Source organism: Syzygium oleosum, unplaced genomic scaffold (assembly GCF_021117445.2).
Source record: "Syzygium oleosum isolate NSW1041296 unplaced genomic scaffold, Sole_v2.1 Sole_v2.04, whole genome shotgun sequence".
NCBI classification, from domain to species: Eukaryota; Viridiplantae; Streptophyta; class Magnoliopsida; order Myrtales; family Myrtaceae; genus Syzygium; species Syzygium oleosum.
Window position 1 is genome coordinate 4,125,925 of NW_026607488.1, and position 22,684 is coordinate 4,148,608.

The window sequence follows — 22,684 nt, forward strand, 5'->3', positions numbered from 1 at the left end:
CCATGACCTCCTACCGAGGCAAGGGTTGAAATGCATGGCGGCGGTGAAGGCGGCGGAATTGGCAAGGACGGACACAAGGATCAACCACGGCATCCACTTGCCGCCGGAAGCGAACTGTATGATCAGCACAAATTTCGTTTCTTGGGATCTAGCACGAATTTCGCTTCTTGGGATCTAGTACTATTAGTATTACTTTCTGTTCCTCTCTCGAGATCTCAGTTCAAGCTTGACATTGCCCTAGTTGAGAATTGTGAATAAAGAGAAAAATAATATTCCGTTCATTAACAAGTAGATAGTACATGAGCCTATTTATAGATTTTACATAACGACTATCTAAAGTAACAAATCAAGGAAGATATACAGAATCACATAATAATATACAGAATTACAGAATATTACGAATATATATCTCTAACAACCCTTATGTTTCTCTTAATTCTCTAGCTTTCGAACTGTGAACAAAAGAATCAGTGCGATCCATGCGGGTTGTTCACATATTAAGATTGGATTATATAGAAGTGGAGGTTTCTACATAGCAAGAATTGATTAATGAGGCGGTCACTTATTTTAACTTTCTGGTCATGCAGAGTCATAAGCGACCAGTTAAAGTCCACATATTTTACAATCAGAGTTTAAGGTTTCTTACGGATCAAGATTGAAGGCCATGGGCATGACTCGAAGAAACTAGTCTAGGCAGTCTAATACACACCAGGTGTTCGACGAAATACCCAAACCAAGTTTTAATCTTGAAAGTATTGATTTGAGCTGGTCACAAACGTAATTCAATTTAATGAATTAAAATTGTCTTATAAAAAAGGCGAAAATCTATAAAAAATTTCAAAAAAAATGTGGGCTAGTGTTAAATTAGGGCATAAATGACATTTTTGAAACTTTCCTCAGTCATTCTCCTAATTTAGTGCTTTTTTTGGCATTTTATAAATGGTCATTTTCATGAATAATCAGTTTTGTATAGATTAGAATTATTTAATGAAGTTCCACGCAATTAAAGTAATTTCATGCATATTTAAGTTCCCATTTAGCTCATGAAGGAATCTTGTCCCGGGGTTCTTCTATAACAAGACTCACCCGTTTGACGAGTTTACCATTGCCTATAGGAATTCTCCCCTGATATTCCAACCGTGGCCTCAAGAAAAAGGGAGATAAAGATCAACACAGATTAAAAACCCGAACGAAAAGTTTACAAAGTCGAAAACCTCACTTATTAAGTAGCACGATAGCTCCTCATCACTAACCATCCATCCCTCCCTCACAGTAGCCTCCCGGACCACCAAAACTAATCCAATGCCCCATTTCGCGACTTTTGCCATAGTTCTTCAAATCATAGACATTGGAACCATCCACCGTCTCCACTGTTTTTTTCGAAGGACGTTGAAAAGCGCCGGTCGCATCAATCCAATTAAGATCTCGAAAGTACGTGGCGTGATCAGAATGGCCATCAGGCTTATGACCACTTCCCATCGGAGGACAAACTCCGTCTCTCCCAGCCTGACCCGCTCCTCCCCAAGCCGTATCTAGCGCACCGTCGCGTAAATATAAGAACAGTTCACTCGGCCAATAACCAATTATCATGCCTGGATGACCAACAGTCAGCCACCAGTTGTTCCTACTTGCATCCTGCATCCAGGCAACAAATGCCCATGAGTTCTTACACATACTTGAGATTAGTTTCATCGCTTCTAGAAAGTTCGAAAGACAAATCGCGCAACGTTCGATTGGCAAATCTCGCTGCTCGAGTATCTCCGAATTCTCTCTTACAAGCATACGTTGGCTCCGATACCGAAGAACGTATCGCTCCGTTCTACTTTAAGACTAGCCACTGATATGCGATTATTTTACATATAAAATCCCAATTTGACATACAAATTATCTTTTCGATCATCCTTTAACTGAACCAAATGTTACTGCAGAAGGAACGTCGTGATGATTTTTATGGCTTATCACACACCGGCCTCTTTTTTCTTAAGCATATGGCCTAGGGAAGGCGACAAAAGTTTTAGAAACTTATGAACTTTTTTACAGCTATTTTAGTTTGCGTGTACCTACTATATATTATGGAAACATTTACATAATTTTAGAATAACCAAGTTGCAGATGAACTACAATTTTAATACAAATAGCTTCGAATGTTCGGCAATGGAGTATGAAACAATTTCACCGGTTCTATTAATTTTGTAACTGTTTTCATAACTCGTTCAAAAGTTTGATATATAAAAGATATAACTATAGAAATTGCTTATGTATTGTAAAGATGACTAGTGAAATTTAAAGAAAGTGGATCAGCAACACTCACAGATCACCGCAATTTCATGAAATCAATTATTCAGTAAAGAAAAAGGCTATCTTAATAACCACTGACTTCATCAATACTATCCATCGAGAAAATTTATAACTACATGGACCGACTTGGTTGCTCAAATCACATTTCAAGAACTTTTATGTAAACTAGCTCCACTAATTGTAGTATATGATTATCATTTCAATTTCGATGATAATTTCGCATTAAAGTATGTTGTCAGTTTACTAAAATTGCTAGATTTTTGTCTTCTATCGATTCTCTAATAGGTCGACATCTAAGAGACAGAGCAATCACGTGATGATTGTTTCTAACTTAATTTGATAAAACGTCCTTTAATTACTCCGATTAGAAAAAAAAGGGTAATATGAAGTAAACATTACAATGTCTTCTCTTCCGGGTTGCTGTTGGCATCTCCTGTTTCAACTTCGCTATGATAGTAATAATAATAATATACAAATTTTGATTCTATTTGAAAGATACAAAAGCTTATTTATAATTTTTTTTTCTATAGAGCTTGATTTAAGAAATCTATTGCTAAGTTTCTAATTGTGCGTTTATCATTGTTTTATATTTTTTAAAGTTATTCTTTTCCCAATATCTCTTATCGAATAATGAAAAAGCGCTTTTGTGTGTGTGTGTGTGTTTACCTAACTTATTTACCCCCAAAAACTTTCTTCCTGGTTACATCCCAACACAAATCTATCCCAAAATTGATTGCCGAAGAAAAATTAGATCTAATAGTTCATATTTGATGAACGCCTATTATGTCTCAAAAGTAAATGGACATATTCACAGAATTTTTAGCTGCCCCGATCAATTTTGAGAGAAAGTTAGTTTGGAACGTGTAATTTGTTAAATGTTTAGTATGTGTCACGATCAGTGTTAATCACCCAACATGTGTGCAATTCAAAATTATTCACCGAAGTTGAACTCAGTTAATCTTGTTCTCACCATATGCGATTAAATTGGGAAGAAGATAGCACGATAGGTTTGAATTGGTTTCTTTAAGAACAGAGTACAGTGTCTTAATTACATCAAAATCAAGCTTACCTGATGGATTTGGATAGAAATCACAATTTGAGGTCCGCCATAAATGGAAGATTTCTCTAATAGATAGCCGGGAGTTATTGACCTATGAACCTGGACAAAACTTGGACATAGCATGTCGAAACATCCGTCGCCATTGCCATTACCCTATAAGAATGATGCTTTAGTCAACAAAATAAGCCAACGATCCAACTTCAATGTTGGAAATTCAAATCCATTGGGAGAATCAATCAACAAGCTTCAAACTAACCGTCCAAAATGTGAACAACCGATTACGAGAATCACCATATAATTGTGGAGAAACCTAGACAAAGCAAAAGATATTATATCTTTTATCTCAATGCATTCTCTATATTTTCCTATAAATTGAAGTACCTGCCAGCCTGCAACAATCATATTAAGCTTATCCAATGGACCACTTTCAATCCACATGTTGTGTGTGCTAGCTTGGTCATGAGCTATGGTTAAATTGTACACATTAATTATCCCATAAGCTCCATATTTGATATTTTCTGTCATGTCGTCTCTCAACGAAACTACCTGCATCAAATTGTAGATGGGTTAATGAAAGATAAACTTTTGTTTGCTTATGACTCGCTCTACTCCGATGCAGGGGTAATTCTACTTCAAAATCACAAATGCAATTTGGATAGAGAATTTAGTTTTTGGAGGGTGATAGTACAATTTTTTTTCACTTGTATTTTTATTTTTGTTTGATGGGACGGGTAACGCAAAAAAAAATATACGATTGGATCTTTTCTTTGTACTGCTTATGAAAAGATCAATTTGTATGTTTTTTCTCATATTGCCGGACTTGTTTTATATTATGTCAAGAAATTTTCGGCATATCAGAGGTAGCTATGAGAAGAATATAAGTCATGCATTAAATACTACCTGTGAACGTTAATCTTTTCACAGGTTATCTACAGGATTTCAATAAGAAAAATCTCATAAAGCTCAATGTATGTAAAGGTGCATGTATCTTTGTGCGCTAGAGCACAACACATGTAGATAGATAGATAGATAGAGAGAGAGAGAGAGAGAGAGCAGCACATGTTGAGAAAAAGCATTCTGACTCTTAGAGGATGACATCTTGGCTACGGACTTTGCCCTTATCAAGTCTTCCTTTCTCACTCGAGGAATGGGTACTGTTCCGAATGGGCAAGGTTCTCTTGATTCGAACTGTACAAATTTGACCTTTGAAGGAGTATGCAAGTGAACGAAGCTTATATTCGGCTCACTCTGCAAGAAGGGCGGTCACAATATCATCAAGCAGAGCAAGTTAATACAAAAGTGATGATGGTTTGACTAAACACGATTTTCTTCCTTAAAAGGATAAAGGGAAAAAATGATAAATTATTGCCTGAATTTTATGGTTTTTCAACAGTGGATGATCAAGTGCCGGTTGCTTGTCAATTTCAACACAATCGATAGTTTCTCCTTCCTTTGTCTTCATGAAAATATCAAACATAATCGGTCATTTGTCAAACAAACAACGCTTTTGAACAACATAGATTGCAGAATATAACATAAAATCCGAAAGGAGAAAATCATTGAGAATTTTGAAAGATTAATCACCACAAATGTCTTCATGGATGACTTGGTCATCATCTGAACTTGTCTTTCCAAATCTCGATCATCATCATCTTCAGAGATGCTTGCCAGCTCATACGTTAAAACACTTAAGAAAATAAGCAACAACAATGCAAGTTTCATTCTCACTTGTCTAATGAATTTTGAAGTTTCGAAACGATGTTGCATAGTGTTTAGGTTATGTCTATTTATTAACAACAATTTTTTTTCATGGCCGCTTTTTGTACTTTAGTGAAACCCCACAAACCTGACAATGGGGTTCGACGCAAGAAATTATGTCATTAGAAAAAAGAAGCTCGACAAATGGCAAGCATGCATTTGCATTAAAACGGTTTCATTAGAAAAAAGAAGCTCGACATGCAAATGGCAAGCATGCATTTTCATTAGAAATAAAATGGCAAACATGCATTATTTCATGGACAATTTGTAGTCTTCCAAGTAAAATGAGAACTACATATCTTTAATATAAAAGAATAAATTGATGACGTATTTGATATAATTATTTTGACGAAGAGAGGCTTTTGTTTAGACAATGTGGATGGACCCAACTTTAAAGATGATGTGGCTATGTATTTATGGTTCATGTCATGGATGCAAGTCATAACGTATATGCAATTGTTACGGATCATGATTCTCCCGTCTTATACCCTTGTGAGTGGAGCTTAGGGTTATTGGGTGAAGAGTGAGTGATACATAAGGGATGAATACAACTGATTCGTGGGAGTGGTGTCAGAACGGTTGGTGCTTGGAGTTCTAGAATAGAACGATTATATCTCTATATAGCTCTGAAGGCAAGGTTGGCCTCCCATGCACAAACTGGTAGGGAGCTAATGCCACTCTCCCGATGAGACCATGGCAGGCCGAAACTAGTTGATGTACCTAAAGTATTCTGTGTGTCTCGCTCAATGGATAAGATACACTCGTGCTAAGCTGGACATGATACGATCCAATACGATGAATCTATTTGCCATACGGTTCTTTGGAACAGCTATGGAACGAAGGCTAGCCTGATGTAAATGAGCCACCAGGCACCACACGGGCTATTCCGCGACCAAGGAACTGCTAGCCCGAGACAGATGATATCAGAGCAGAATCCCTCCAATAGGTTAGTTGAGTCGGTGAAATCCTGTCGTCTACCCGGTCCTATGAGGGCGAAGAGTGAATCACCGAGGTAAAACGTGCTCGGACAAAGTATGGCTCTCGACTTGCTTCTAGGATGACAATGGGGGTACAAGAAAGAACCGATTCCTCACCAAAAAGGGAAAACATTCTTGAATCAATTTGGTGAATCTCAAGATGGATCTGCTACCACGTTATCAACAAGGGGAGAAACATCCATTGGTCTGCTAAGATCAAGAAAAATCGAGGCGAAGGATGGTGCTGCCAAAAAGTGCAGTTGGTGAAAAATGCCACACTTGTCGGGGAAAGCATAAGTGACAGAAGGTGTGGAACGACTTTAATCGGAAAAAACCACCAGTGGGGTGGAGTTATTTTGTTGGACAAGCGTCCACCACTCATGTAAGCCCCTAAAAAGCGACGTTGATGGTCAGAAGCGATGCAGGAAAGCGGCAGAACAGCCTGCAACGAGAGCGTTGCGGAATTGAATGGGGGAGAATGTCACGGACCCTGATTCTTTCGTACTCTTATACCCTTGTGAGTGCAGCTTGGGTTATCGGGTGAAGAGTGAGTGATGTAGAATAAATGAATACAACTGGTTCGTGGGAGTGGTGTCAAGAGGTTGATGCTAGGAGTTTTAGGATCAAACGATTATATCTCTACGGAGCTCCGAAGGCAGGGTTTGTCAAGCCCCGAACCCTAACGGGCTCGCGACACCCCTCGATGGTCGATCATTGAATGCGACGTCCCAGACACGTCGCCGACCTAACCCAAACATCAGAGATTAGGCACGCGCGGAAACAATTAGAAACAACCCAGACAAATAATAAGGACAAGGGGTAGCAGTAGCACGAAACAATAACTGTAATTCCTACTCTTGGCAGATACATACGACGCTCACAAAAAGACAATCCCAAGCTAGGCCACATCAACAGAACCACATTCCTCACAAGAGATAATAGTTCACAAACTTAACTCCTCTACAAAAAGGGGAACTCAAAATACCGGGTACTTAACCCGTCCTCGATCTCCGAGATACCCTTTCAGCGTCTCCAATCACTCATGGTCGCGGATCTGAAATGGTTATATAATAACCGTGAGAACAAGTCTCAATAAGCAACCCCCTATACCCCACATAGGCCAATGCGTACCCAGACAAGTCGTACATGCAATTTACCCCATAACATATAAAATTCGCATCATTATACTTACCTTGCCATCAAGCCCATGTAAACTCTGCACGTTAGTCGTCACGTGATAATGCAATAATAGTAATTAAATAACACATCACAATCGCTCAAACACCAATCACACTTACACTCAATCAATCCAACTAATTCAACCAGCCAATTCAATCACACGCTCAACCAGCCAATTCAATCACACTCAATTCGCATGCGTGGCCGAACATCTTTCTCACGACCTGCGCCACTACGCCTCAGGTCCATTCTCACTGCCCGCGCCACTGCGCCTCAGGCCCATTTGGCACACCGGCCATTCATGCTTTCACACGGACCGCCGTCAACACGTCCCAAGTCCGTAGCCCTCCGATCAATCCGGGCTCAATTCTAATGACCGACGTAAACACGTCCCGGTCCAACACACCTTTAACGGGCCACCGTCAACACGTCTCAAGCCCGCATCCATTTGGCACACCGGCCATTCATGCCTTCACACAGACCGCCGTCAACACGTCCCAAATCCGTAGCCCTCCGATCAATCCGGGCTTATAATCGACAGGCATACACACGCCATTCAATTCAATCAATTTCATGCCAATTGCACCAAACGATCCACATTCACAACTCAATTCAATTCACGGCATGCCATACCAACCCACAAACTCGACATTCAATCGGCCACATACGAACATCCAAATCATGCATATAATTTCATCCAATCCAACTAACACAATTATATAATAATATAATCAAATTATACCGTGACCTAACCGTTCTAAACCCTAAATAAGTCTATAAAGTACCCAAAGTACTAAGTAGGGTTTAGGAAGTCACTTACTTGATTTTGGCCCGGAGAAAATCGGCTCGGGCCTAAAATGTCCCGGGTGAACAGTACCGGACTAGGCGCGGGCGCGGGCCAATGGGCGCGCTGGCCGGCCAACACGGGCACGGTGGCCGATCGGCATGCCTGGCGCGCGGGCGCGGTGGCCGAACGACGTGCCCGGGGACGCACGGGCGGCTGGACGGGCGACGCCCCAGGGCGACGGGCCGACTGGATGGGCGACGTGCCTGGGCAACGGGCCACGGCCGAGCGCGCGGCTAGGATGCGTGGGCAACGGGCCGGCCACGGCTTGGGCAAGCCCGGGCACGGCTGGCAAGCGGCCTGAGCTGGCCTGGGCTGCTGGCCGGCCGGGGCGAGCGAGCGGCGGCCGCGACGGCGCGGAGGGAGGGAAGTTAGCCGGGGGTGGTGATGGCGAGGGAGAGAGGGAGAGAAGCTGCGGGCTGAGAGGGTGAGGCGGCGGCAGCGGGGCGGCACAGCGCGGCTGGGGTGAGCTGGCGGCGACGGTGGCTCACGGCGGGAAGGACGGCGGCTGGGTCGACGGGAGGCGCGACCCGCGTGCTGGCTGGACAGTCCAGCGACGGCGATCGTGGGGGGCGACGGTGGCGGTGCTGCTCAGCCGGGAACGAGCTGAGGTGGTGGCGGCGAGAAGGTGGTGCGTGGCGGTGGTTGGTTCCGGCGAGGACAAGCCGGCGGTGAGCAGCAGAAAAGAAGAAGCCAGGCGGAAGAAGAAAACCAGCGAAGGAGAAGAGAAGAAGAAAAGAAAAGAAAAAGGAAAAGAAAAGAAAGAAAAGGAAGAGAGAGAGAAGTGGATGGGTCTGACGGAGGGGAAAAGGGGACAGACGTGCGCAAGGGGGGAAGTGACCGGAGAGAGAGAGAGAGAAATAACATTCAAATAATAATTGCGATTCGATGGCCCATATTTAAAATCGAGAACAATTCAAAGGTCCAAATTAATCCTATAATATAATAAGAGACAAATATCAAATTAATTAAATCAAATTACCCCGAGGGAGGTTTATCAGTATAAATTCGCACCCGGTCAAAAATTCACTTTTCACATATTTCGAGCAATCTCGAAGCCGATCACAATAATATCGACACCATCCAATTAAATTCGTCCTGAAACTCCGAGAAATTCGACACTAAAGTTTGGGCTCTAAATAACGGCCAAATTCGATCGAGTGCGATTCTAGCGAAATCTCAATTTTAAAATAATAACCGGGAGTGATCAGTTCCCAGGCGAGATTTTTACTATAAGCATACTGACGAATTACACGTTTTATAAATCCCAAACATGGGTCGAAATTCGGGATGTCACAGGGTTGGCCTCCCGTGTACAAACTGGTCAAGAGCTTATGCCGCTCTTCTGACGATGCCATGGCAAGCCAAAACCAATTGGTGTACCTAAAGTATTATGCATGTCTCACTCGATGGCTTAGACACCTAAGCTAAGCTGGGCGTGATACGATATGATAAGAGGAAGCTATTCGTCATACGGTACTTTGGAACATATATAGAACGAAAGTTGGCCTGGTGTGAACAATCCACCAGGCGTCGCACGAGCTATTCCGCAGCCAAGGAACTGCCAACCCGTGGCACAATGAAGTGAGCATAAGAGAAGCTCGTCAAATGGCAAACATACATTTTCAGTAGAACTAAAATGGCAAACATGTGTTACTTCACGGACATTTTGTAGCCTCTTGAGTCATGTATTATTTTAATTAAACCATGAGAACTACATCTCTTTAATTTAAAAGAACAAATCGTTACCATATTTCATCCAACCCCTTAAATTAATTCTGTGTCCCACGATTTTTGCAACGACAAAAAAAATTTATATAATTATCAGCCAAAACTAAATGAAATTTTGATGAAGTGGATCTAAAATTCTTTTTCTTTTTTAAAGTTCATACCTACATTCAATCACATTATTTAAAGTTTTTATAATATATATCATCCATAATATGAATGACTTCGACAAAAATCCTTTCGAAGCCAAGGGAACTTGTTTCATAATAAAAGTAGGCTATAACTCATGGGCATTAATTAGGAGTAATTTTCATACACTATATGTTCGACCCTTATCCCTATCATATTTCTTATCTTAAGTGGTTGGTTGAGTGAAAAAAACGACTGAGATTTTGCGCTTCAAGAAACATCAATTTTTTAAGTTTAATTCGTACTCCGCACAGCTAGACCTATTAAATAGGTCTTAAACCCAACACATTTAAAAAATAAATGGGTCACTACAACTTTAAAGAGCCCATGTTAAATGAGTCTTAAAATTTTAAGCCTATAAATGGGTCTTAATGGGTTGAGTATGGAACTCATTTCTAACCCACCCATTAAGCCCACACACATTTTTCCCCCTTTCTAAGTTTTCATAAAAATATATTTTTAAAAATTTGAAATCATTTTTTATTTTTTCTCCTTTTCTTTTTTTTTTTTCATTTTGCTTTTCTTTTCTTTCTTTTTTCTTTATTTTCAACCGGTGGCCAGCCATGGAGACGGTCGGCAATTGGCCACCAGCCACAGGGGGGCTCCCCAGCCTTGCCGGCCTCAGGCGAGGTCGAGTTTGCCCGATTCCGCCAAGCCAAGCCTCACTAGCCTTGGGCTCAGCTCGGCTCGCCAGAATCGGGCGAGCTCATCCTCGCCTATGGCCAGTGGCAAAAATAAAGGAAACAGAAAAAAATAAAAATAATTAAAAATTCGATTTTAAAAAATATGTATTAAAATCATTAAAATGAATGTATGAAGTAAAATCAAATCAAATTTTATATACCAAACGTCGAAAAATATTTTTTAGTTCATTTTCAGGTTTCAGCCAAACAAGGGAAATGAAGCATGTGAGAGACAAAAGAAAACAAAGGACAGAGGCAATATTTGTTCAGCTACAAATCAGGAATTCTCGTTGAATCAGGAAGATATGGCCATATATTGTCAATTTTCGCGGCTGAACAAAAGACATTGGCACAGGCAGCATACGATCATAAAGGGCGATGTCTCCAGCAAGAAGTCAGCGGGAAAAGGGAAGGGATATTCAGAGCAAAGACAGAGATCATGGTTCACTTGTCACACTAGGAAGATTCAATCGGGATTTACGTCCATGCTTTATGTGGATGAACATTCACGCAGGCAATTCATGGACTCTGCAGTGGCGATTTTTGAATGGGATCGCTTAGTCAAAGCAAAGAAGATCGTGGTTCTTAAATGCTCAGATTTGGAGAGAGATCCACCTACGAACACAAAAACAACTTCAAACTCCTTCACAAGAATGTATATATACACCAGCCTAGAGGGAAGAAGGGGAGCAAAGGCACTTATTCACTTCACAATCTTCCATAATAATTCATCGACTCACGTCCATCACCAACTTCACAAACACTCCATTGTTCACTCGTAAGTTCACTTCAACGCCCGGCGTTCCTCCTTATCTCCTCCACGACCTCCAATCGGCCACTGCGCATCCTGCCTCTCTACCACGTCTCAGCTCGCTACACCCCCAAACGCTGTGACCAGCACCTTCCAGCCGTGCTGATCACCTCTTGCCACCACTCCATCGCGCCGCCGTTCAATCATCACTACCCAGTCAAGCTCCGACCGCCGCCAGCCCCTCTCCACCTCTTCTGGGTAAGTCGCTGAGAGTATGTGTATTAAAGTGTGTTGGGTATGTATCGGGAGCAGTGTAACGGCTATGTGAATATGTTCGTGTGGGTTATCGCAACCTTCACCATCTAGGGGTTGGCTAATGGATTACTAGATTTGAATCTAGCTCGGGCTATCTCAAGTTTATACCAATTCGCAACTTGATTTAAGTTTTTTAACATGCAAAGAATTTTCATTCAAGAGTCTCACTAATCTATATTCGTGGATCGTTTAGAAACTCAAGCAAATATCGAGAGACTTACTTTACTTTTATGAACTAGCTATTAAATGAGTTCAGAGTCTTGAGTACCTTTTTCTATTTTATTTTCACAAAATAGACAGCTTGAATTGATTTTAATTTAACCAATAACATGTGAAATGATCATGCAGGTACGTAAATATTAACAAAACACCAATAATCAAAGTAATAAACAAATTGCTAAGATTAAAAGGGATTTACTTACCTCGAAGCAACGTAAACATCTCCAACAAATGTTAATTAGAAACACATATTTAACCTAGGCATGGTTTCTAATTATCACAAAATTCCAATCAACTTCCTTTATGGGTTTGCTCTTATTTAAATGAAGACTAAGCTATATATCATGCAATTTAACTAACGAGCCTAATTCTAATGATGGCAATAATTAATATGGAACTGCCCTACATGACATGTAATTTAATTAAATGAACCTATCATGCAATTATTAAATGACGAGCAAGTATCATTACATGACTTAATTCTATATGACAAGGACGTCATATTTTTTGTATTTTCTATTAAATTCGTAATAAATAAATGCACTAATCTAACCAAGAACCTCACATATTCTAAAATAATCTTTTCGTTATTGGTTTATTAAATTCGTAATTAAAAATTACTCAAAATAAAAAATCTATCTAAAGTGAGATATTATCTATTTTAAGTTAGGAAATAGACTAACCTAAATCCTATCTTAACCTAGAAATTTATCCCAACATGCCATTCAATTCAAAGAATATTATATAATCTAAATATTATCTAAACGTGCATTCTATTTCAATTAGGAAAATACGTAAACTATTCTACACGATATTATCTAGAAAATCAATTCTAACCTACATAACATGCAATGCAATCTTTTAGTATTTTCAGGACAAGGAAAACAATCAAAGAAAGATAAGCACCAAATCATTCAATACATTATCCACCATTCAATAAAGCATCCAATCAATTCAAATAAGGAAAGAATATTTAATCAACTTAAAATTTCACAAATAAAATCGATAAGTTGATCTTAAGCCTTACATATCAAAATATCAATGTTAACCCGCGCAACCAATAATTCCGTCTAAAGCCTTGTAGATAGAATTAAATTTTATATGCAGTTGCGGATTAGGAAATATATCCCGATGGATAGTACGCCTATCACTCAAAAAGATTGAATTAGATATCAATCTCGTCAATTTAGGCAATACGATATTTAGATCAAATTTGATCTTGATTGTTTCCTAATTTGCGAATAAGCTTCCAAATTCAAACCAAGGACGGACGGCTCAGACGGTGGTGGACCAGCGGTGACTTGGAGCTGAGTCCACCGCCTGGTAGCGACCATCGAGTCCACCGGTAGTTTGTGAACTGAGCATCACCGCAAAATAGCACCACCAGTTTTTATTAATTATTTTCTTTTCTTTTCTTTTCTTTAAAAAAAATAAAAGCACTTTTAATGACATAGATGCCAATCGTCTTATGTGGCACAATCGAGGCTGATGTGGAAATTTTTTCAATTTTTATTTTTTGAATTTTTTTGATTTTTTTGATTAATTTTCTTTCTTTTTATTTTTTTGAGATATGTTCACTAGAAGTCCTAAAACTTGTCACGAAAGTGCAATTGATTCCTCAAACTTGCAAAAACTACAATTCAGTTCTAAAACTTGTCAAATTGGTTCGATCGAGTTCTAAAGTTAACACCATCCAATTTGGGTAATAGAAAATGCTGACGTAATATTTTTATTCTTTTTTATCCTACGTGGTGATGACGTGGATTTTTTAAATTATTTTAATACTAGTTTTATTTAAATAAAATTTTAAAAATAAGCTAAAATTTTATAAAAAATGGAGGAGGAGGAGGACAGGCGGGGAGGGCAGCCCTCTCCCCATCGCTTGCCGTATCCCGCCACCGCCGCCCCACCATCGCCAGGAGGGGCCGGCGAGGGTGGGGATACGGCAAGCGAGGGTCGCCGGGCCTCGGCCAAGTCGGCAGGCGAAGGCCCTGGGTGAGGGGTCGTGGCCCTCCCCCAAACCCAACGAGGGTCGCCAATGGTCGCCAGTGGCAACCCTCGGCCAAGTCAAGGCAAGGGCCGGCGACCCTCGTCCGATCTGGGTGAGGGGTTGCAACCCCCACCTACTGTCCCCCACCCTCGCCGGCCCCTCCCGGCAATGGCGAGGTGATGAGGGCTTACAATCCTCCACACCTATCTCCTCCTCCTCCTTTTTTTAAGCTTATTGTTTAAATTTAATTTAAATAAAATTAGTATTAAAATTCAAATTTGGGCCAAAAAGATATTGTTTTAGTCTTATGTTTCGTACTTTAGCCATGTCATCGCCACGTAGGAGAGAGAAAATATTAAAATAAGCCACGTCAGTATTTTCCGTTAATAAGTTTGATGGTGTTAATAGGACTCGATTAGACCAATTTGATAAGTTTTAGAACTTAATTGCACTTTTTGCAAGTTTTAGGACTCAATTATACTTTTGTGACAAGTTTTAGTACTGTTAGTGAACATGTCCCTATATTTTTTAAGGGCCGGCAAGGGTTGCCGTTCACCAGCCGAGGCTTGGCGAGCCTCGCAGGACACTGGGCTAGGCTCTATGAGCCCTCGCTGCCCACTAGGTGAAGGCAACAAGTCCTCGACAACCGCAGCGAGGGTCGCAGCCCTCCCTCAATGGCCTGGAGGGCTCGTTGCCCTCACACTAGGCCGATGAGTTTCGCGATCCTCGTCAGCGGCCAGTAAGGGCTCGGACACCCTCGCCCATGTCTCGACAATTCGAATGGTACATACAAACAAGGTCTTGGGTGGACCATTACTTGATAACAACGCAAGTGGTCCATCGATCACAAACACGGACTCTCACAAGCCCACATGACATTGATTTTTCTAATCTATGTATTCATTTGAAGTTGCCACTAGCCATTATTGAGGGCCGGCTAGAAACCCTAATCACAATGCGGGAGAATCGTCTCGATGCATTCGCAACCAAAGATTTTTAAGAACGCGGACTTGATTACACTAGTTATTTAATTAATACCCTTTCGATGCCTAAACTTGATCGATTGTTGACTAAAATGTTCATGCAATCTTTTTACCTATTATGATTCCTACTATTCTCATCTGTTAAGTGTCCATGCAATGTTTGTATTCATTATGGTCCTAATGTTTTAACCTAACCATTCTAAAAAGGAAAATAACAGTCAATGTATTGAAAATGCGCAATCAAGTAATAATCAAAATGAAAGTGCACAAATAGCGACCTAGCATTATCTCTTAAAAAAAAATCGAAAACCCTATTGTAAAAGCCCTAAAGGTTTATTCAATTTTGAATCAAATTTTATCTAAACCTAAAATATTTATTAAAAGCCCTAAAGTAGATGAATGCTAATTTTTTAGCTTTTCCCAATTTTTTTATTTTTTCTTGAATTTTTATTATTTTTATTTTTATTCTGGAAAAAATGGACTTCGGACCGGGTTCCTCCGATTTGCCGGTCTAATCCGGACCTGCAAATCGAACCAGCCTTTAGGCCAGATCTGACTGTGGCCCAAGCACCGATTCAGTTTTAAAATATATTTACACTCGGCCCGGTCCATTATCTAAGCCCATTCATCTAATCTGCCCTGGTTCAATTACTCGGATCCAACCCGACTTAGTTAATCCGAACCAGTTAACCGGATCCGACCCGATTCAGATTATATCCGAATTTTTATTTCTTTTTCTGGTTTTTACTATTTCTTTTTCTATTTCGTTTTTATTATTTCTTTTTGTCCTGCAAATCGTCTTCTTCTTCCCCACCACTTTCACCGAGACCACGCCGAGACCTTCATCACCGACGGTCTCACGCTGGAGCTCCGGCCAGCCCGACGTCGACAGCCGACATCGACGGCCACCACGAGAGCCATCCCGTCGGCTTACTACGCCCACCGATTCCGCCATAACAACTATCACCGGTGACCAATTTTCATTTATTGACTTAAAATCCCTCAACCGATCCGGCGAAAAATGCAATGCATGAACATACAGTAAAGTAACAGCTTAGGGAGCTGACTAAGGCGGCCTCTAACCGCAGGCTTCACCAAGGGGATCAACTCCGGCAAACCTTTATCCATGGCCGACTCATGATGAGCGAATGCCATAAAAACACACAAAAACTTGGCATCAGCTTCAGCTCAATCAATCAAAGAAGTGAACATAAATCAAACAAGATCTGGCACCATATCACACGGCCGATTATGTGAAATTAGTTTTAAAACATTTCTCAGGCATATTATCGAACATGTGGTGTGCGACTTAGAATATGAGTTTCGGATTCAATTTAGGATGCATTTGTTTCACGGAAAACTCAATGATAAAGGAAAATGCTTTCCGAGAAAGCATTTTCTAGGAATAGGGTTAATTTTCCTATGCTTGGTAATATGTGATTGAAAACGTTTTCTAGTGTTTGCATATGATTTGGAAAATAAATTCAATCTCATGATTTTATCTCAAACAAAAAAAAATCCTATTATTTTAATTTTTTTTAAAAATCGATTATTAATTATTTTTAAATTTTTCTTTTCTTTTTTGAAAAAACTAGAATACTTAATTATTTTTATTTTTCTTTTATTTTTTCTCATTTCTTTTTCTTTTTTCTTTTCTTTGCTTTTCTTTTTCCTCCTACTCTGCCGTGAGCCACAGGAGAGCCTGACGCTTGCCCGACGACTACTACAGGCGAGCTCGAGCTCGTTGGCCTTGAGCTCATCGGGATCTGGCGAGCCTCGAGCTCGCACGAGGCCAGCGAGGCCTTGCCGCAAAGTCGAGGTCGGCAAGCTCGAGCTCACCAGATCCCAGCCAGCCTCGACCTCGCGCCGGCGAGACTCGTCGGGATCTGGTGACCCTCGAGCTAGAGCGAGGCCAGCGAGACCTCGCCGCGAAGTCGAAGCTCTCCAGCGCGAGGTCGGGGCTTGCCAGGATCTGATGAGGTCGAGCTCGCACGAGGCTGGTGAGCTCAAATCCCGGCCAGCCTCGACCTCGTGTTAGCGAGCTCGAGCTCACATAGGGCTGGCGAGTCGCTGGCCCTACTTGTGGCCGGTCACCGGCCATCACCAAGGCCAGTGATCGGTGGAGGGAGGAAGAAAGAAAAAGGAAGAGAAAACAAAAAAAAAGAAAGAAAAATTAAAATATTAACAAAATCAAGATAATCAATTCCATAAAGTGGTTTCACACTCTTAGATTAGAGAATTAACTTTCCTAATTTTATACATTAAAGTTTTCCTTGATCGGAAAGTATTTTCGATTCACTAATCATTTTTCGCGAACCAAATGGGTGAAAGTCCGGAAAACGGATTCCGAGAAAATACTTTCCCTCAAACAAATACACCCTTAGATGTGAATATACAGAGGCCTAAATCAACAATATTTATAGTCAGTCAATCTCAACTTATCACGATTTACTCACGAATTCACCGATTGAACTCGGCGTTATTGATTCTCGAGAAGCAGGGGCAAAACAGAGCATCAGAAATAGAAGTTTACTTGATTAATGGAGTAGAGTCGCGATTGCTGAAATCACACTGAAAAAGCTCGAGCAGACCGCCGGTATTCCCTCCTTCGTTCCTTCCTTCCTTCCAACGAATGATTCTAATCGACGAGGCTCTTCGTTCGGCCACGATGTGGTGCCGATGATCGCAAAAATTCGGTGATTTCCATCTTCAGCACATGACTTTTTTGGGAATTTTCTCCTTTTATGCGCAATGGTTTCAGAATTTCTTGCTACATCACTATGCCTATATTATAGTTGGTAGCTTTTCCTACGGACAGATATTCTCCAAGTGCATATGAGTGGACTGACGAGGAATTTTGTGTCCTCTCATTTGACGGCAACGCTGCTGGTACTGCAATTAATTTATTAAGAGAAAAAATCACCTTTTTGACGACAAATGCAGATAAGAATGTCCCCAGTTCTACATCTTCAAAAATAGCGAAGGCACAACAACCGTCAGCAGTCAGCACCAGAGAAAACAAAAGCAGTACATGGTTTGGCGACAAACGAGCCTGGCTGCAAGCGACGATGAAGGGGTGGCTCAGTTTGCAGGCCGCGGTGACGATGCAGGGGTTTCGAAATTGCTGAAGAGATCGCTGAGCTAATGGGAAAAAAGATGGAGAAGAGCCTCCGATTCTCTCAGCCGCCAAGAAAAGAATGAAATAGAGTAAGTTTTTGGCTTTGCCCTCATGGGATACCTGGGTGCTTGAAACTGAATCTCTGATCAAGAACTGTTATGGCAAAGGCATATTCCTATGAACGGGCAAAACTTCATAATGCATGTGTGTTTACACCAAAAAGTGACAAAAAAACCATGGAAATAGGCATCGGGAGCTTTGGCGTCGGTAACTTACCGATAGTTCGCAACTTACCAATAGTGAGTGAGCAGAGGATTGGCATCAGCAACTCACCGATAGTTAGGTATCAATAACAAAACTGCTTATGGATAAGGGTGGTTATTTGAACATAAAGAGTGCCTAGAAAATAGGAAGATAATAACCACCGTTAGGAAGTTGCTTTTTATTTAAAAGTTGTAAACGCTTGTACTAGATTATAAATATCACAAGTTTGTATATTGTAAAGGCCCCCCATCAACAACAGAACTCACGTTCTTTATCAGTTTATCTTTCTTTTATCTTTACATTTCCTGCACTTGTATCTTTACATTTGGCCAAGGCCATTATTTTCCTGCAATTTACAAGCTTTAATTCTTTAGAAGTAGTTCTAATGCTCATATTCACGTCGCCGAGTCGTCCTCTGATATGAATCTTCATCCTTGGTGCTTCGTCGTCGAGTCAAATCTCGGCGTAGTACCGCCGCTCTTTCAAGCTTCGTCCTCGAGTCAAATTCCGTCGAAGTTTGTTTCAATAGTACTTCCTAAACTTTTCCGTCGAGTCAAGCTCCGGTTTGGTTTAGGTTTGTACAATTCCACGTTGATTTTTATGATCGCTTGGATATTTCCTGTCAAATCACCATAGAACCCGTCCTTCAATTAAAAGTCGAAAATCCGTTTTCGGTGTTTGTTTCCTTACGGATTAAATTACGGAGAAACAATGTGACAAGAAGAAAGATGAAGATAAGCTCTTGGAGTTGGCGTCTTGAAAGTAGTGCAGAAGAAAGAAACCCAGAAGTGACCAAAAACCAGGAAACCTAGAAACTTCAACAATTCCGGACAGAGTACGAACGAGAGGGAGAAAGACAAAAAAATTTAAACATCTTTTTATTTTTTATTTATTTCCACTCCAATGACATGTGTCAATTTGCGATTGGTGAACAATACATAAGTACTTGCCACGTCCGCCTATGATGTGATACTATGCAATGCAAATACAAAATTTAGGTTCTTGTTAACAAAAAAAAGTTTAGGATATTTAAGTCTCAATAGACATAATTTAAGGTTTTTGGCAATATTTTTCATATTTAATTATCCATTCAAGACGTTTTCTGATTGGAAAATCAATTCACGTGAAAGTCTAATCTTATTGCGTCTAATAGATTTTAACACTACTCCATTTGTTATCTAAATATTTGCACATAGCATAGCAAAATTGTTTCTTTTTTACTTAAAATCTAACTTATGTGATCTTGATCAATTGTTGCTTACATGACCTTATAAAAGATTATAAGGATAAGGACCTTAGCAAGTATACGAATTTATGTGCTTTTTATTATCAAGAATCTCAACTTCTATTTTTAGTCAAGTACTTCAACTTTTCAAATTTGGCTCAATGTAAGGACTCTATTAAATAAATTGCTATGTTAAGTGATTTTACTGATGTAACTCACTTACTCGGTAAAATTCAAGCACAATTCATGATGTGGTTCGCTTACTTAACAAAAATTTTATCATCTTTATTTAGGTGTAGGAAAAAATCACAAAAAACCCCAAACTATACTTATTGTGACACATTTACCTCAAATTTTTTTTGTGACACAAAAAACCCTAAACTAGTATCCAAGTGACACATTTACTCTCCGTTAGGGTTCTGTTAAAATCTCCAGTAAAAAATCTGACTGGCGCCACATCAAAAAAAATAAAAAAGGAAAACTAAAATTAAGTTACTGGCATCGTGAGTACTGTTCATGGCTTCAAAGTTATTGTTCATCGTTTGGCTTGGCCAAAGCTCTTTCGGCACTCATTCGTCGCTGCCCACTGTTGCCCGGACCTCTGGGAGTGTTTGTTGTAGCTGCTGGCCATGGCGGCTACAAGCTTTGAGGTTGGATCTGGCTTCGAAGCTTATGACCGCCATGGTCGCTCAAGCTCGAAGCTCGGCCTGAGGGCAAAGCTTGGCCGAAGTGGATCTCCGTCATCAACTTCGTCATTGTCTTCCTCTTCTTCGTCATCATCTGAATAGAGGCAGAGAGGCTCCTGGCCAAGAAGGATCCAGCACATGCATTCTTCATTTTCTGGTGAAAAAGGAGTAGACAAAAAGGGGAAAGAAACACTAATACACTTGGAGGGAATAGGAGAGAAACAGAGAGAAAAATGGTGAGAGTGGGTAATCCGTAGCAGAAGAACGAGCTTCATCCGTTCGCTTCCCCAAATTTGGAGAAGACACGATTTGCCGAAGCAACTTAACCAAAACCTCTCGCACGCCCCATCTTCGATTACTATGGTCTGAACACTAAGGATCAACATCACCTTGGCGGTCTCAGATAATGGGCTCTACCTTGCCGAGCCGATTTCATCCCAACCAAACCATCGTTGTTGGTTGCTATCCAAGTCTCGCGGATCCGACCTCAGGCCAAGCTTCAAGCTCGAGCGGCCATGGTGGTTGCAAGCTTCGAAGCCATGGCCAGCAGCTACGACGAAGCTCCCGAAGGTCCATGTGGGCAGCGACGGACGAGCTCCAGAAGAGCTTTGGCCGAGCTATCGCAAGGTTGAAGACAATGAACAATAACTATGAACTGTAGGTCGCGATCGAAGTAACTTAATTTTAGTTTTTCTTTTTAATTTTTTCTGATGTGGCACCACGCGAGCGCCACATCAGCACCACGTCATATCTTTAATGGAGATTTTTAACATAACCCTAACGGAGGGTAAATGTGTCACTGGAATACAAGTTTGGAGTTTTTGGTATCACAAAAAAAAAAAAGTTTGGGGTACATGTATCACAACGGGCATAGTTAAGGATTTTTGGTGGTTTTTCCCCTTTAGATGTTGGGTGATGAAAGAAGAGAGAGTGCCAGCTTGAACAATTTTATACATCCAATATGTTTCTACGAACGTGACATTATCTCAAGAGGCCATATTAGAGTCCAATGTGACTATTTCATGGCATTAGAATCCAAGTTGGCATTTTTTGTTCGCGATACAAGGGACACCTCACATTCACTCAGGTTTGAAAGGTCGAGAAGAAACTTGATTAAACGAAAAAAAGAAATTCTAGGTAGTTGACTGTAAAACGGACAATAGTTCATGTACTTGCAAATTTGCAATGTCACTACCTCTAGGTTTTATAAGTTAATGCTAGATTGTAAGATCCTTCAATCACGTCGAGTTCTGAGGTTTTTATATTTACCCCTAATGTTCTCATCACATTTGGATCCAATTATGAAACGGTGATAGCAATTAAAGTATATACGACCATCACACAATATGGATTCTATGATTCCTAGTTAGGAGTTTTAAAGTAACTTGGACTATTTTTATATGTAACTAATTCAATTTCCTTTCCCTATGATCATTCAACGTCCTTTTGAAAAAAATTTAAAAAGTTCCATCATTTCGAATTAGTGAGATTATTTTTTCAACGGTCTTTAATTGCATAATCTATTCTTTATTCAAAGGTTCCTCTTTTCTTGTATACATGATATGCAATTATTTGTGGTATAGTCTAATATTTTCTAAATTTTTCTCAACACTTTTATTGTTATTTCCTCAGGATTTTTAAACTTATTTTGCATATTTTCATTGTCTAGAACTAGAAACTATCCATGAATTAAATATACCTGCCACTTTTCAAATTCCTAATATCAGCCTTGTCATCTATTATCTGTGTCCACGACCTATGACCTTTTCTTGTCCTCCTAAAACAACTTTTAACTTCATAGGGACTTTGCACGGATTACGCAAGTTGGTGCAATCCGACGCAACAAGACTAATAACAACTATTATTTATCTATGACTCGTTATATCTGATGCTCGAATAGATACTGATTGCTAGAAATAATAGAACGCAAAATCGAGTCATTTCCGAGGAAATGTACTCTCGGTACCAATTCTGCAAAGTATTTAAAGTGGTGAACCGTGATTAGGTAATAAAGATGGTTTGTTCGATGAGGGTTAGGGATTGACCACATTTATTCCTACAGCAAACGTTCCTCTGAGTCGGTGCTTTTTGTTGATTAGTACGCAATAATTTCTCTTGTTAATTTATTTTGTTAATTACAAAAAAAGCATGACCATATCTACATTTTGACAAGCATAAATGGACAATAAATGAAAGCGATTAACGCGTTAATGACGTATATAATTCTCAAATTATCTATCTCACACTTTAGACCTTTGAGAAATCCATATGTAAGGGAACAAAATAGCCACTAGCATCCTTCCACTTGGTCAATCATCTGCCTCTTTGAAGAGGGTGAGAGTCGAAATCCACATTTAAAACTAAATGTCCTCAACCCTAGCCCTTCTGAAAAGATAGGGAATCGAACTCTTTACCTC

The 22,684-nt window shown here is 40.2% G+C and overlaps 1 protein-coding gene across 1 annotated transcript; it reads right to left on the minus strand.

Moving 5' to 3' along the window:
• Positions 1-1,248: 1,248 nt before the first annotated feature.
• Positions 1,249-16,102, minus strand: LOC115674496 (uncharacterized). Its single transcript, XM_056310755.1, has 5 exons — positions 16,058-16,102; positions 3,740-3,904; positions 3,615-3,668; positions 3,368-3,511; positions 1,249-1,635 (listed from the first exon to the last, which is right to left on the minus strand). The coding sequence occupies exons 1-5, from the start codon at positions 16,100-16,102 to the stop codon at positions 1,249-1,251; spliced, it is 795 nt and encodes a 264-aa protein (XP_056166730.1).
• Between the last annotated feature and the right edge of the window lie 6,582 nt (positions 16,103-22,684).

Coding starts and splice junctions, on each gene's coding strand:
- LOC115674496 (XM_056310755.1), bottom strand. CDS start 16,102: ATGGATAAAGGTTTGCCGGAGTTGATCCCCTTGGTGAAGCCTGCG. Junction 3,905..16,057: donor TCCCCTTGGTGAAGCCTGCG/GTTAGAGGCCGC, acceptor AATTTGATGCAG/GTAGTTTCGTTGAGAGACGA. Junction 3,512..3,614: donor GGTTGTTCACATTTTGGACG/GTTAGTTTGAAG, acceptor TCATTCTTATAG/GGTAATGGCAATGGCGACGG.